General features: G+C 44.1%; 1 protein-coding gene across 1 annotated transcript in view; it reads right to left on the minus strand.

The window, feature by feature from the left end:
* Nucleotides 1-15993, minus strand: part of LOC135512535 (26S proteasome non-ATPase regulatory subunit 1) — a 107133-nt gene that overhangs the window by 36662 nt on the left and 54478 nt on the right. The window contains exon 17 of the mRNA XM_064934658.1: nt 7234-7354. Within this exon, the coding sequence (XP_064790730.1) occupies nt 7234-7354 (121 nt within the window). The remainder of the gene's footprint in view (nt 1-7233; nt 7355-15993) is intronic.

The raw sequence follows: 15993 nt of genomic DNA on the forward strand, positions 1-15993 counted from the left end.
TCTGGAGACTGGCTAGGCCATTCCAGGACCTTGAAATGCTTCTTACGAAGCCACTCCTTCGTTGCTCGGGAAGTGTGTTTGGGATCATTGTCATGCTGAAAGACCCAGCCACGTTTCATCTTCAATGCCCTTGCTGATGGATGGAGGTTTTCATTCAAAATCTCCCGATACATGGCCCCATTCATTCTTTCCTTTATACGGATCAGTCGTCCTGGTCCCTTGGCAGAAAAACAGCCCCAAAGCATGTTTTCTTCACCCATGCTTCACAGTAGTTATGGTGTTCTTTGGATTGCAACTCAGCATTCTTTGTCCTCCAAACACAACGAGTTGAGTTTTTACCAAAAAGTTATATTTTGGTTTCATCTGACCATATGACATTCTCCCAATCTTCTTCTGGATCATCTAAATGCTCTCTAGCAAACTTCAGACGGGCCTGGACATGTACTGGCTTAAGCAGGGGGCACGGTCTGGCACTGCAGGATTTGAGTCCCTGGCGGCTTAGTGTGTTACTGGTGGTAGGCTTTGTTACTTTGGTCCCAGCTCTCTGCAGGTCATTCACTAGGTCCTCCCGTGTGGTTCTGGGATTTTTGCTCACCGTTCTTGTGATCATTTTGACCCCACGGGGTGAGATCTTGCGTGGAGCCACAGATCGAGGGAGTTTATCAGTGGTCTTGTATGTCTTCCATTTCCTAATAATTGCTCCCACTGTTGATTTCTTCAAACCAAGCTGCTTACCTATTGCAGATTCAGTCTTCCCAGCCTGGTGCAGGTCTACAATTTTGTTTCTGGTGTCCTTTGACAGCTCTTTGGTCTTGGCCATAGCGGAGTTTGGAGTGTGACTGTTTGAGGTTGTGGACAGGTGTCTTTTATACTGATAACAAGTTCAAACAGGTGTCATTAAAACAGGTAACGAGTGGAGGACAGAGGAGCCTCTTAAAGAAGAAGTTACAGGTCTGTGAGAGCCAGAAATCTTGCTTGTTTGTAGGTGACCAAATACTTATTTTCCACCATAATTTGCAAATAAATTCAATTAAAAATCCTACAATGTGATTTTCTGGACTTTTTTTCCCCTCATTTTGTCTGTCATAGTTGAAGTGTACCTATGATGAAAATTACAGGCCTCTCTCATCTTTTTAAGTGGGAGAACTTGCACAATTGGTGGCTGACTAAATACCTTTTTGCCCCACTGTATATACACATCAATAGTTATTGGGGAATTATTTCATAGTTTCTTCACAGATATATTATTTTCCCTTTTCAGTCTTATAGCAACCCTATGCTTGGTGTGACTGTTATAGGAAGAGGAGACCATCTGATACAACTGGAAATATTTTGATATGAACCTGGAATTAAAATTAAAGAGGACCAGTGTTTCTATAGTGAAACAAATCTCACATAAGTCCAGTTTGCGAGCGATGTTAGGCTACATTGTATCATTGTTTCTTCTTCAGAGCGCAATGGTGAGTAACAAAATAATATCACTTCACCGAGACACCCACGAGTTTAAGTCTAGCACTTTATCCACAAATGTTTGAATGATCTGAATTATTTTTATTTCACCTTTATTTAATCAGGTAGGCCAGTTGAGAACAAGTTCTCATTTACAACTGCGACCTGGCCAAGATAAAGCAACGCAGTGCGACAAAAACAACAGAGTTACACATGGGATAAACAAACGTACAGTCAATAACACAATAGAAAATCTGTATACAGTGAGTGCAAACGAAGTAAGGCAATAAAAAAAGGCTACAGTGGCGAAGTAATTACAATTTAGCAATTAATTCTGGCGTGATAAATGTGAGGATGAGGATGTGTAAGTATAAATACTTGTGTGCAAAAGAGCAGAAAAAAAAGAAAAAAAATATGGGGATAAGGTAGGAAGTTGGTTGAATGGGCTATTTATAGATGGCCTGTGTACAACGATTGGTAAGCTGCTCTGACTCTTGAAGTTATTGAGGGAGATATAAGTCTCCAACTTCAGTGTTTTTCTACAATTCGTTCCAGTCATTGCCAGCAGAGAACTAGAAGGAAAGGCGGCTAAATGAGGTGTTGGCTTTGGGGATGACCAGTGAAATATACCTGCTGGAGCGCATGCTACGGGTGGGTGTTGCCATGGTGACCAGTGAGCTGAGATACGGCGGGGCTTTATCTAGCAAAGACTTAGAGGACCTGAAGCCAATGGGTTTGGCGACGAATATGTAGCGAGGACCAGCCAACGACAGCCTACAGGTTGCAATGATGGGTAGTATATGGGGCTTTGGTGACAAAACGGATGGCACTGTGATAGACTGCATCCAATTTACTGAGTAGAGTGTTGGAGGCTATTTCGACTTTGCTGAAGTCAAGGATCGGCAGGATAGTAAGTTTTACGAGGGTATGTTTAGCAGCATGAGTGAAGAAGGCTTTGTTGCGAAATAGGAAGCCGATTCTAGATTTAACTTTAGATTGGAAATGCTTAATTTGAGTCTGGAAGGAGAGTTTACAGTCTAGCCAGACACGTAAGTATTTATAGTTGTCCACATATTCTAAGTCAGAACCGTCCAGAGTAGTGATGCTAGGCGGGCGGGTGCTTATTTAAGATGGTGAGCAAGGCACTTTTGAAGAACAACCAGGCATCCTCTACCGACGGGATGAGTTCAATATCCTTCCAGGATACCCGGGTCAGGTCGATTAGAAAGGCCTGCTCACAGAAGTGTTTTAAGGAGCGTTTGCCAGTGATGAGGGGTGGTCATTTGACCCCGGACCCGTAACGGACGCAGGTAATGAGGCAGTGATTTCAGAGATCCAGGTTGAAAACAACAAAGGTGTATTTAGAGGGCAGGTTGGTCAGGATGATACCTATTAGGGTGCCCATATTTATGGATTTGGGGTTGGACCTGGTAGGTTCCTTGACAATATGTGAGATTCAGGGCATCTAGCTTAGATTGTATGACGGCCGGGGTGTTAAGCATCACCTAACAGTACGAACTCTGACGATAGATGGGGGGCAATCACATATGGTATCCAGGGCACAGCTGGGAGCTGAGGGAGGTCTATAACAAGTGGCAACAGTGAGAGACTTATTTCTGGAGAGATGGATTTTTAAAAGTAGTAGCTAGAACTGTTTGGGCATAGACCTGGATAGTAGGACAGAACTCTGCAGGCTATGGCTACAGTAGATTGCAACTCTGCCCCCTTTAGCAGTTCTATCTTGAAGGAAAATGTTGTAATTGGGAATGGAAATTTCAGAATTTTTGGTGGCCTTCCTAAGCCTGGATTCAGACACGGCTAGGACATCAGGGTTGGCAGAGTGTGCTAAAGCAGTGAATAAAGCAGACTTCTTCTGATGTTAACATGCATGAACCCAAGGCTTTTCCAGTTACAGAAGTCAACAAATGAGAGCGCCTGGGGACACACAGGACCTGGGTTAACCTCTACATCACCAGAGGAACAAAGGAGGAGTAGGATAAGGGTACGGGCTAAAGGCTTTAAGAACTGGTTGTCTAGTGCGTTCGGAACAGAGAGTAAAAGGAGTAGACTTCTGGGCGTGGTAGGATAGATTCATGACATAATGCACAGACAAGGGCATGGTAGGGTGCAAGTACAGTGGAGGTAAATCTAGGCATTGAGTGACGATGAGAGAGGTTGCATCTTTGTAAGCTCCAGTTAAGCTAGGTGCGGTCTACACATGTGTGGGGGGTGGGGCAAGGGAGCTAACCGAGGCATGTAGAGCAGGAAAACAAAACAATGAGAGCTACCCTAAACAACAGTATACAAGGCTTATTGACATTAGAGGGGGGCATAAAGCAATCAGGTATTGATTGGAAGGGCTAAGACAACAAAGGGTAAACAGCTAAGACAACAACAGGTAAATGGCTATGAATGGGCAGAGAGGGGTCAGTTAGCTACACACAGGGCCTGAGTTCGAGGCTGGGGCCGACTAATAAACAAAATGAAGTACCGTATACCGAATAGTCCAGTAGGCATCAGCTGTGTTGCCGAGTGATCATAGGGTCCAATAAGCAGCAATGGACGAAACAGGGAGCCACTCGTCACTACACTAGGCGAGCGGAAGACACTGCGCTCAGAGAGTTAGCTGGCTGGGGCTAGTAGCTGGGTCCTCACCGACATTAACTACGCAGATGCCGGTTGAGAGTACATCGGCCAAAATACGTCAGCAGACCAGTCGTGATGGATCGGCGGGGGTCCGTGTCAACAAAGGGTCCAGGCCAATTGGCAACAAAGACCAACAAAGACTGAATAGCTAGTAGCTAATTAGATGGCTAGCTCCTGAAGGCTAGCATCTGATGGAGGTTCCAGTTATAAGGTCAAAAAAAAAAAATAGCAGATCTGCACCATGTTGGATGAGGCGGGTTGCAGGAAGGTACACAGCTCAAAAAAAGAGGGAACACTTAAACAACACAATGTAACTCCAAGTCAATCACACTTCTGTGAAATCAAACTGTCCACTTAGGAAGCAACACTGATTGACAATAATTGTCACATTTTTTTTTTAACCTTTATTTAACCAGGCAAGTCAGTTAAGAACAAATTCTTATTTTCAATGACGGCCTAGGAACAGTGGGATAACTGCCTGTTCAGGGGCATAACGACAGATTTGTACCTTGTCAGCTCAGGGATTTGAACTTGCAACCTTCCGGTTCCTAGCCCAACGCTCTAACCACTAGGCTACACTGCCACCCCAACATGCTGTTGTGCAAATGGAATAGACAACAGGTGGAAATTATAGGCAATTAGCAAGACACCCCCCAATAAAGGAGTGGTTTTGCAGGTGGTGACCACAGACCACTTCTCAGTTCCTATGCTTCCTGGCTGATGTTTTGGTCACTTTTGAATGCTAGCGGTGCTTTCACTCTAGGTGGTAGCATGAGACGGAGTCTACAACCCACACAAGTGGCTCAGGTAGTGCAGCTCATCCAGGATGGCACATCAATGAGAGTTGTGGCAAGAAGGTTTGCTGTGTCTGTCAGCGTAGAGTCCAGAGCATGGAGGCGCTACCAGGAGACAGGCCAGTACATCAGGAGATGTGGAGGAGGCCATAGGAGGGCAACATCCCAGCAGCAGGACCGCTACCTCCGCCTTTGTGCAAGAAGGAGCAGGAGGAGCACTGCCTGAGCCCTGCAAAATGACCGCCAGCAGGCCACAAATGTGCATGTGTCTGCTCAAACGGTCAGAAACAGACTCCATGACGGTGGCATGAGGGCCCGACATCCACAGGTGGGGGTTGAGCTTTACAGTCCAACACCGTGTAGGACGTTTGGCATTTGCCAGAGAACACCAAGATTGGCAAATTCGCCACTGGCGTCCTGTGCTCTTCACAGATGAAAGCAGGTTCACACTGAGCATGTGACAGAGTCTGGAGACACCGTGGAGAACGTTCTGCTGTCTGCAACATCCTCCAGCATGACTGGTTTGGCGGTGGGTCAGTCATGGTGTGGGGTGGCATTTCTTTGGGGGGCCGCACAGCCCTCCATGTGCTCACCAGAGGTAGCCTGACTGCCATTAGGTACCGAGATGAGATCCTCAGACCCCTTGTGAGACCATATGCTGGTGCGGTTGGCCCTGGGTTCCTCCTGGGTTCCTCCTAATGCAAGACAATGCTAGACCTCATATGGCTGGAGTGTGTCAGCAGTTCCTGCAAGAGGAAGGCATTGATGCTATGGACTGGCCCGCCCGTTCCCCAGACCTGAATCCAATTGAGCACATCTGGGACATCATCTCTCGCTCCATCCACCAACGCCACGTTGCACCACAGACTGTCCGGGATTTGGCGGATGTTTTAGTCCAGGTCTGGGAGGAGATCCTTCAGGAGACCATCCGCCACCTCATCAGGAGCATGCCCAGGCGTTGTAGCAAGGTCATACAGGTATTTAATAAGTATTTAATAAGATATATAAGATATAATATTTCATTCATTCAGATCTAGGATGTGTTATTTTAGTGTTCCCTTTATTTTTTTGAGAGGTGTATATTTAATGGGGCGGCAGGGTAGCCTAGTGGTTAGAGCGTTGGACTAGCAGCCGAAAGGTTGCAAGTTCAAATCCCCGAGCTGACAAGGTACAAATCTGTCGTTCTGCCCCTGAACAGGCAGTTAACCCACTGGCCCTAGGCCGTCATTGAAAATAAGAATTTGTTCTTAACTGACTTGCCTAGTTAAATAAAGGTAAACTAAAAAACTAAAAAATACATTCAAAAAATTGAAAAAGAGATTGAAATGTATACAGAAAAATGAGAAGAAAAACACTTCCCCCCAAAAAAGCTGAATATTTACATGGGACAAAAACAAACACGTCTTGCTGCTACGCCATCTTGGAAAAGATGTGATGATGATGAAGGGGGTTATTGAATACAATATACAACGGGGTTGGCAACTAGGTTTGGCCTCCAGCCAATTTTTTCCTGAGCTTGTAGCTAGGTCGGCAGGCCAGAACATATTTAGCCTATTAGCAAATAGCCTACTAGCTGCCCAATTTATAGCCCTACACCACACATGTAGTAGCCTACACATTCTTTTAATGCAAACCTTCAGAACCTGCTCCCAAACAGCACAGATGTAAGATTTTATTTTTCTCTGTAGAAGCACTGGTCCTCTGAAATTGTAATTCCAAGTAGCAAAAATATTTAGGATCATATGACGGTCTGCTCTGCCATTTCTCCACTTCACACCAGGGCTGCCAAAAATATAAGGTTGCTATAAGACAAATGGGAAAATAATGGATCTGTGAAAAAGTATAAAATAGCTCCCCACTACCAATGTAATGTTTACATTTAATGTATTCCTTGAACGTTGACCACAGCACTTCTGAAAATACATTTACATTTTTTCCAACCTGCTCCATGTATTCAATCTCATATTTGGCTCCAAGTGTAGCTTTACCTCCGGGCTATTATGACACATCTGGCAGTTCCTTCTCCGTATGTTCCTAGCAGAGGTTGAGTCTTCTAGTAGTTAGCCTCGGTTAGCCTCAGGTATTCGGTGGTGTCCGTTATTTTGCTACACTCATAGTGTGTGGGAGGGATACAACACAGCCCTGTGGTAGGCTAGGAGGAGCTTTCGCAATACTTCATAGACCCTTTAAATTATTTTAGATCCATGAAGCTGCATTAAGAAGTGTCTACAGGTAAGCATATGGGCTGATTTTGGACTGGACAATAGAATTTGCAGGTTGTTCAGAGAGGGGAGGGAGGGAGGGAGGTCGGGAAAGGATGTACAGTACATGAGGTGGAAGAGGCACTCATCTTGTTGCCTGTCCCGGCACAGCAGATGCCAAGGGCCATTGCGGCGCCGCAGCGCACATGGGGGTTGTAGCTCTCTGACAGGAGGGACACCACACTAGGGCACTGCTCTGGGGTCCTGAACACACACACAAAGAAAGAGAAAGACATTGTAATTCAGTTACGCTCATTGTTATTTACATCCGAGCAACGGTCTTGAGCCTTGCAAACAATGTAAATAGGCCTAATAAAAATCCATTACTAATCATCATCATTATTATTATGATGAACCGTCTCAGCTATCATTGAAGAGACTGGGGTTTTATGAACATTGCAGGTCATTCTATAAGAATTAATCCAATTGGCACCAGGTCCAAGGCTTTAATATCATAATAGAATAATTGTACAGGCGTCAGGTGGCTCAAAGCTACAGCACATCATAAGGAATTGTCACAACCTAACCCTAAACCGATGTTGGAGGGGGGAACTTGGGGGGCATGTGTGCTGTGTGAAATAGGGGCAGTGATTTATAGGTTTGACACCTCTCAAAGTCTTCATGCATTTTATCTGGGTGTGCTGCATGGGAAAGGGAAAACATTGTGCTTAACCATTTTGCTAGATTGAAATCTATGGCTTGAAGTATAATGGCATGAGTCTAGCGCAGAATGGAGAACAAAAATTGTCTGCTAAGTATAAATTGTTATTTCTTTGCTTACTTAAGTGAGGACTGAGCAAAGTCAACTAAGACGTACAGCAGGGGCGACGCCAGGATCTTAACTCGTTCACTTTGTCAAAATCCCTTTTAGTCTTACAAAAAGAACAAGCACACAAACATCCACCCAACAGTCAAAGTTAATAAAATAATGTTTTTTATTAAATAATAATAAAGGACACCCTCATTTAGGTGATGGGATTTTTGCAGAAAACTGCCAACTTAGTATTTTGGCAGAATATTACACCAAGTCTAACACCACCAGGGTAATGAAGTGAATATTCTGGCTCACCCTTCCACAACACTACCTTCGACCATCTTGTGTTTCACGTGTAACTGCCAGGGCTTCTTCCCAATCACATTTTCCTGGCTTCCACAGGCCCAACCGTCTCACTATGAAGAGCCTCCTCACATGTTCGTTTTGAACCAAGACTCAAAAACCTTTTACAAACTCTCCCAAGTCCAGACAGCTGTGTCAAGATGGTTTCTTTAAACAATTTACACAAGGTGATTATGGTCAATCCTCCTCCCATCCGAACCCGCTGCCTTCCCTGTTCAGGTTGGGACATTAGAACCCTTACAGGAGTATGGGGTGAGAATATAGAGGTAAGAGCAGTGTGGGGTGTATGGGCAGAGACCAGGGGATGTAGATTTGGGACCCTAACCTCTTGTAACTGCATCTTTACGTAGCACTTAATGTGCCGTTAGGGTAAGGGCCATTTGCAATTAGGCGCTTGAGATGTGAATTTAATTTAATGGGCTCTGTTCTAAGAGGAATGAAGCGGGACCAGATAGAGAAGGAAACTCTGGGCTACTCGACTCTTGCTGGGACAAGACAGGTAGGTCTTAGAGGACACACATGGCCAACGATCTGCCAAAAACAGTCGGTGGCCAACCATCACATGCGAGCAGTCTCCATCTTTCCCAATTCTTCTAAAGTTGCGGATGGCTTTCAACCTTGAACCACTCATAACGTGAGGGGAAATTAGAGTGATTTTTTTTAAATATACAAATGTGCTGTCGATTGTAGCCTGTACTGTGTGTTCCAGTGTATCTTTTAGTGAAAATTCCTGCCGACAGTTAGCCAAACCTGTCAGCTAAATTAAATGTTTAATGAATCATATTTGGTCACAAAAAAAAGGAATGCAATAAATTACAACTGGCATGGAATAATACTGCCTGAGAAAGAGAAGGATTTCCTCTGAAGTAATGACATAACTGTACAAGTCACTCAAATCAGTATAATGTGTGGTATGTTAACCAGTGTTGGAAATGTATTACGGTATAGCCTTTAATGTCTTGAATTAGGGAGTCTCTCAGGCACAGACATGGTTGAAACCATAGAGGAGCAAATAATTGACAATGGGATGAGGTAAGCACATCATAGAGCGTGTTATACAGCTTGCTATGCTGTGAAAGGAGGTTGATAAGACCAACATTGCCTCGGCATGAACAGTGAAACCGATCAGATTACCATGAGTCTTCAGATTTCCCAGAAAGGTTTGGTTCCTTGTAATGGTAATTGGGAGTCTAATCAGTCAGGTATTAATCGTCATTCACTCAAAAAGAAACGCTAGGAGGTAAACCAATCCTCTATAAAACAGACTCATCAGCTTTCTCCAAAAAACAGGTATCATCGATGACTCCCATGCCACTAACTCACAAAAACGTCACATTTGCCACTCTCTCCCAGAAATGTGACGCTTTGCTGCAATTGAAGAGGTCCTTTGCTTCTCAGAGAAAACAAAACCTTATTGGTTTGAAGGAGTGCAGAGGTCAGGAGGAATAAAGATAGATCCCTGTTGCCGGACACTGAATACAATGTACACATTCATATGGTTGCGCTCCCCAACATATTTTAGCCTGATTAAACTTATAAAAACAGACTTATGAAAACAACATAGGAGTAGTTCACGAAAACCGTCAGAATGCGTTGATGTTTGTGAGTTGCGCCGTCTTGATTTTACACACAATTAAAAAACTAGCCTCTAACCAACCCTAACAAGCAGGAGAAATAGAGTGATTTGACTTCAGCTTTTATCGGAGTAGAATCGGCTCGCTGTAATCAAACGCTAAATGAAGCACCTTAGGGTACTCGGAAAGGGTCTGAAACACTGTTTCAGTGTCAATGATAAAGCCCAGAAGGTTCTATGCACAGAAATCGATAAACCTCCCAGGGTCATTCATTCAGTCTTCTCCATTAATACAGTGGTGAATTCCAGCGGCCTAATGTCAACTGGCCTGTTTGGATTTAGCATCTCATCTCAACTGGCCAACCAGGGCTTTCATTGATCAGAAATGGCAAATCTCTAGAAGATCTGGATTGCCTTTCAATTTCGCCAGCAGGGGTATGAGATGCTACATATGAGATGCTACATATATGACTACCACTAATCTATTCTTGGATCAACCACAACTTGTAGAGAGTAGAGCGAGACCTGTGAAGCCAAACACAGGCTTTGTGGATAGGGTCGTCAGGTAGCCTGTAAAGTCTATTGTATGTCAAAAAACAAAACATTCCTGCCAGTGCCAAAGTTGTCAATGCCACAATTCTCATCCATCAAGCTAATGTTTACAAAATATGAATGAGGGTGTGGTAAAATAAGAACTTGCCAATGATCAAATGCTTTCTAAATGTAAGGTTTACGACCATTGTGGCAATGCAATGGCTTGAGGTTGAATGTGCCTTTCACTTTGCTACTGCAGATAAATAACAAAAAATTTAGAGCCATTCATAAACAGTTAAATGGAATGCTCCAGGAGTTAGCTGTACATTCTGACCGTGAGTGTAAGATATGTCTTTGTGGGTGCGCGCACAAACTAGGGTTCAGCGACATTTACGATAGTATCGGATATCGAAGATGATTGACAGCCATCACCAATGGTGACGACATTGTGATGTGACAGACGATGCACTTTATAACCTATTTCAACTTGACTAGCACCACGCAGTAGAGATATGACCTGGTAGCTCAAAGCAGGGCCATGCAAAGTGGCCTATTCCTTTGCAGCCTGCATAACATATCAATAAATATGTTAAACAATTTACAAATGCAAGAGAAGAATGTAGATAAAGCTAAGATTTTCACCAAAGCAGTGTAAAATGTCCAGTCAGAAAATATGTTTTTTTTTTCTCAATATCAGATGATCTGGTCCATATAACCCAACACCATATAGCTGACTCTATAAAACCCCATTTTGTATTTTCTGTCCATTTGATATGAATTACAATTTTTATGCATGCTGGCTTTCTCCCACCGTGCTACTTCATGATTAAACAATCATTTTAGCCAACGGCGATCTACGGTCTCTCAGAAAGTTTTAGGTTGTTACTGAATAACTTAAAAACATGATAGGGCTAAGGTAATAATGAGAGAGGTAGAACAAACAATAGCAAGATAGATTTTTCTAACGAGTAGTTTGAACAAATCGTACAGTTGAGCAAAGCTTAGTCTATTACAAGATGAATGTATGCATCCCTCCTACTTGTTGAAGAACATACAAAACCTACTAATTAAAATAGCTTATCAAAAGCAATAAAGGGATACTTCGGGATTTTGGCAATGAAGCCCAATGATCTCATTTTTATGTCTCTGTGTGCAGTTTGAAGGAAGTCGCGTAATGACTGCATGACATTAAGGCTTGTCCGGGGCAAGTAAAAAAATAATAATAATTGCTGGACAACTAGAAAATAGATTTTATTTTTTTATACAAAATTGCACATAAATATCAAAGAATTACTCCAGTAATGTGGCCGTGCATGGTTGACATTGAGTAAATTGCCCATATTCCTATAGCTTATTTCAATAAACATAATATATTTACACAAAGCAAAAGGTAGAGAGAGTGAAGAGTTTCAACAAAGCAGCGCAAAATATGCGGTCAGTAAATAAGTCGTTTTTTTTCTCTCTCTCAAATGATCTGGGCCAGTAGCCAAAGCCAATAGCCAAAGTCAATATGATGACTGGTCTATTGCACTACTCTTTCAAATGAATCAAGGAGGCAAACTGGTGCGGGCCCAAAAAGGTGACACTTTTTTTTGTTGCACTGAAACATGCAAAAAGGGGGAAATGCAGGTTAACTAATTAAACAACAAAGAATATGATCTACATGATCAGTCTCTGTGTGTAAAATAAGTGGTTCATGTGAACCTAAAAATGTAAAAAAAGCAATCCAATGTTATTTTCCGCTGTACCCGCACCCCACCATACCCCTGTCTGCGCATTATGCCCTGAATATATTCTACCATGCCCAGAAACCTGCTCCTCTTATTCTCTGTCCCCAATGCTCTAGGCGACCAGTTTTGATAGCCTTTAGCCGCACCCTCATACTACTCCTTCTCTGTTCCGCGGGTGATGTGGAGGTAAACCCAGGCCCTGCATGTCCCCAGGCACCCTCATTTGTTGACTTCTGTGATCGAAAAAGCCTTGGTTTCATGCATGTCAACATCATAAGCCTCCTCCCTAAGTTTGTTTTACTCACTGCTTTAGCACACTCTGCTAACCCTGATGTCCTTGCCGTGTCTGAGTCCTGGCTCAGGAAGGCCACCAAAAATTCTGAGATTTCCATACCCAACTATAACATCTTCCGTCAAGATAGAACTGCCAAAGGGGGAGGAGTTGCAGTCTACTGCAGAGATAGCCTGCAAAGTAATGTCATACTTTCCAGGTCCATACCCAAACAGTTCGAACTACTAATTTTGAAAATTACTCTCTCCAGAAATAAGTCTCTCACTGTTGCCGCCTGCTACCGACCCCCCTCAGCTCCCAGCGGTGCCCTGGACACCATCTGTGAATTGATCGCCCCCCATCTAGCTTCAGACTTTGTTCTTTTAGGTGACCTAAACTGGGATATGCTAAACACCCCGGCAGTCCTATAATCTAAGCTAGATGCCCTCAATCTCACACAAATCATCAAGGAACCCACCAGGTACAACCCTAACTCTGTAAACAAGGGCACCCTCATAGACGTCATCCTGACCAACTGGCCCTCCAAATACACCTCCGCTGTCTTCAACCAGGATCTCAGCGATCACTGCCTCATTGCCTGTATCCGCTACGGAGCCGCAGTCAAACGACCACCCCTCATCACTGTCAAACGCTCCCTAAAACACTTCTGTGAGCAGGCCTTTCTAATCGACCTGGCCCGGGTATCCTGGAAGGACATTGACCTCATCCCGTCAGTTGAGGATGCCTGGTCATTCTTTAAAAGTAACTTCCTCACCATTTTAGATAAGCATGCTCCGTTCAAAAAAATGCAGTACCAAGAACAGATACAGCCCTTGGTTCACTCCAGACCTGACTGCCCTCGACCAGCACAAAAACATCCTGTGGCGGACTGCAATAGCATCGAATAGTCCCAGCGATATGCAACTGTTCAGGGAAGTCAGGAACCAATACACGCAGTCAGTCAGGAAAGCTAAGGCCAGCTTCTTCAGGCAGAAGTTTGCATCCTGTAGCTCCAACTCCAAAAAGTTCTGGGACACTGTGAAGTCCATGGAGAACAAGAGCACCTCCTCCCAGCTGCCCACTGCACTGAGGCTAGGTAACACGGTCACCACCGATAAATCCATGATTATCGAAAACTTCAAGCATTTCACAACGGCTGGCCATGCCTTCCGCCTGGCTACTCCAACCTCGGCCAACTGCTCCGCCCCCACCGCAGCTTCTCGCCCAAGCCCTTCCAGGTTCTCCTTTACCCAAATCCAGATAGCAGATGTTCTAAAAGAGCTGCAAAACCTGGACCCGTACAAATCAGCTGGGCTTGACAATCTGGACCCTCTATTTCTGAAACTATCCGCCGCCATTGTCGCAACCCCTATTACCAGCCTGTTCAACCTCTCTTTCATATCGTCTGAGATCCCCAAGGATTGGAAAGCTGCCGCAGTCATCCCCCTCTTCAAAGGGGGAGACACCCTGGACCCAAACTGTTACAGACCTATATCCATCCTGCCCTGCCTATCTAAGGTCTTCGAAAGCCAAGTCAACAAACAGGTCACTGACCATCTCGAATCCCACCGTACCTTCTCCGCTGTGCAATCTGGTTTCCAAGCCGGTCACGGGTGCACCTCAGCCACACTCAAGGTACTAAACGATATCATAACCGCCATCGATAAAAGACAGTACTGTGCAGCCGTCTTCATCGACCTTGCCAAGGCTTTCGACTCTGTCAATCACCATATTCTTATCGGCAGACTCAGTAGCCTCAGTTTTTCGGATGACTGCCTTGCCTGGTTCACCAATTACTTTGCAGACAGAGTTCAGTGTGTCAAATCGGAGGGCATGCTGTCCGGTCCTCTGGCAGTCTCTATGGGGGTGCCACAGGGTTCAATTCTCGGGCCGACTCTTTTCTCTGTATATATCAATGATGTTGCTCTTGCTGCGGGCGATTCCGTGATCCACCTCTACGCAGACGACACCATTCTGTATACTTCCGGCCCGTCCGTGGACACTGTGCTATCTAACCTCCAAACGAGCTTCAATGCCATACAACACTCGTTCCGTGGCCTCCAACTGCTTTTAAACGCCAGTAAAACCAAATGCATGCTTTTCAACCGATCGCTGCCTGCACCCGCATGCCCGACGAGCATCACCACCCTGGATGGTTCCGACCTTGAATATGTGGACACCTATAAGTACCTAGGTGTCTGGCTAGACTGTAAACTCTCCTTCCAGACTCATATCAAACATCTCCAATCGAAAATCAAATCAAGAGTCGGCTTTCTATTCCGCAACAAAGCCTCCTTCACTCACGCCGCCAAACTTACCCTTGTAAAACTGACTATCCTACCGATCCTCGACTTTGGCGATGTCATCTACAAAATTGCCTCCAACACTCTACTCAGCAAACTGGATGCAGTTTATCACAGTGCCATCCGTTTTGTCACTAAAGCACCTTATACCACCCACCACTGTGACTTGTATGCTCTAGTCGGCTGGCCCTCGCTACATATTCGTTGCCAGACCCACTGGCTCCAGGTCATCTACAAGTCCATGCTAGGTAAAGCTCCGCCTTATCTCAGTTCACTGGTCACGATGGCAACACCCATCCGTAGCACGCGCTCCAGCAGGTGTATCTCACTGATCATCCCTAAAGCCAACACCTCATTTGGCCACCTTTCGTTCCAGTACTCTGCTACCTGTGACTGGAACGAATTGCAAAAATCCCTGAAGTTGGAGACTTTTATCTCCCTCACCAACTTCAAACATGTGTTATCTGAGCAGCTAACCGATCGCTGCAGCTGTACATAGTGTATTGGTAAATAGTCCACCCATTTTCACCTACCTCATCCCCATACTGTTTTTATTTATTTACTTTTCTGCTCTTTTGCACACCAATATCTCTACCTGTACATGACCATCTGATCACTTATCACTCCAGTGCTAATCTGCAAAATTGTAATTATTCGCCTACCTCCTCATGCATTTTGCCCACAATGTATATAGGCTCCCCTTTTTTTGTACTGTGTTATTGACTTGTTAATTGTTTACTCCATGTGTAACTCTGTGTTGTCTGTTCACACTGCTAAGCTTTATCTTGGCCAGGTCGCAGTTGCAAATGAGAACTTGTTCTCAACTAGCCTACCTGGTTAAATAAAGGTGAAATAAAAAAATTTAAAAAATAAAAAATTCACCTAAGACATTACTAAATGACACTCAAGTCTTGAGAAAAAAAACAATACACTAATATTGCAGTTAGCCATGCCAGCCTTTATAATATAACACTTGTGACCACACACACACACACACACACACATCTAAATATTGCACTTGGGGGGAAAAAACATCTCAAGTAGAAATAGAATGAAACAAATAGGCATTCTATTTTTGCTCTATTATAGTGGCCACTATAGTAGACATCAATGTGTGCAAAAATATCATTCACTGAGTAAAAAAAATGTAATAATTCCCCCTCACTCACACAAGTGTTTCTGTCAAGTTCAACACAACAAAAGCAATATCTTTGGGCTACACTATTAGATTGTACACTTTCTGCCTGCTGTGGACATCTGTTCTACAATGTGCCAGCAGAGCATGATACCATTTGTTGGCATAATTGATCTCTTT

Source organism: Oncorhynchus masou, chromosome 24, assembly GCF_036934945.1.
Source record: "Oncorhynchus masou masou isolate Uvic2021 chromosome 24, UVic_Omas_1.1, whole genome shotgun sequence".
NCBI classification, from domain to species: domain Eukaryota; kingdom Metazoa; phylum Chordata; class Actinopteri; order Salmoniformes; family Salmonidae; genus Oncorhynchus; species Oncorhynchus masou.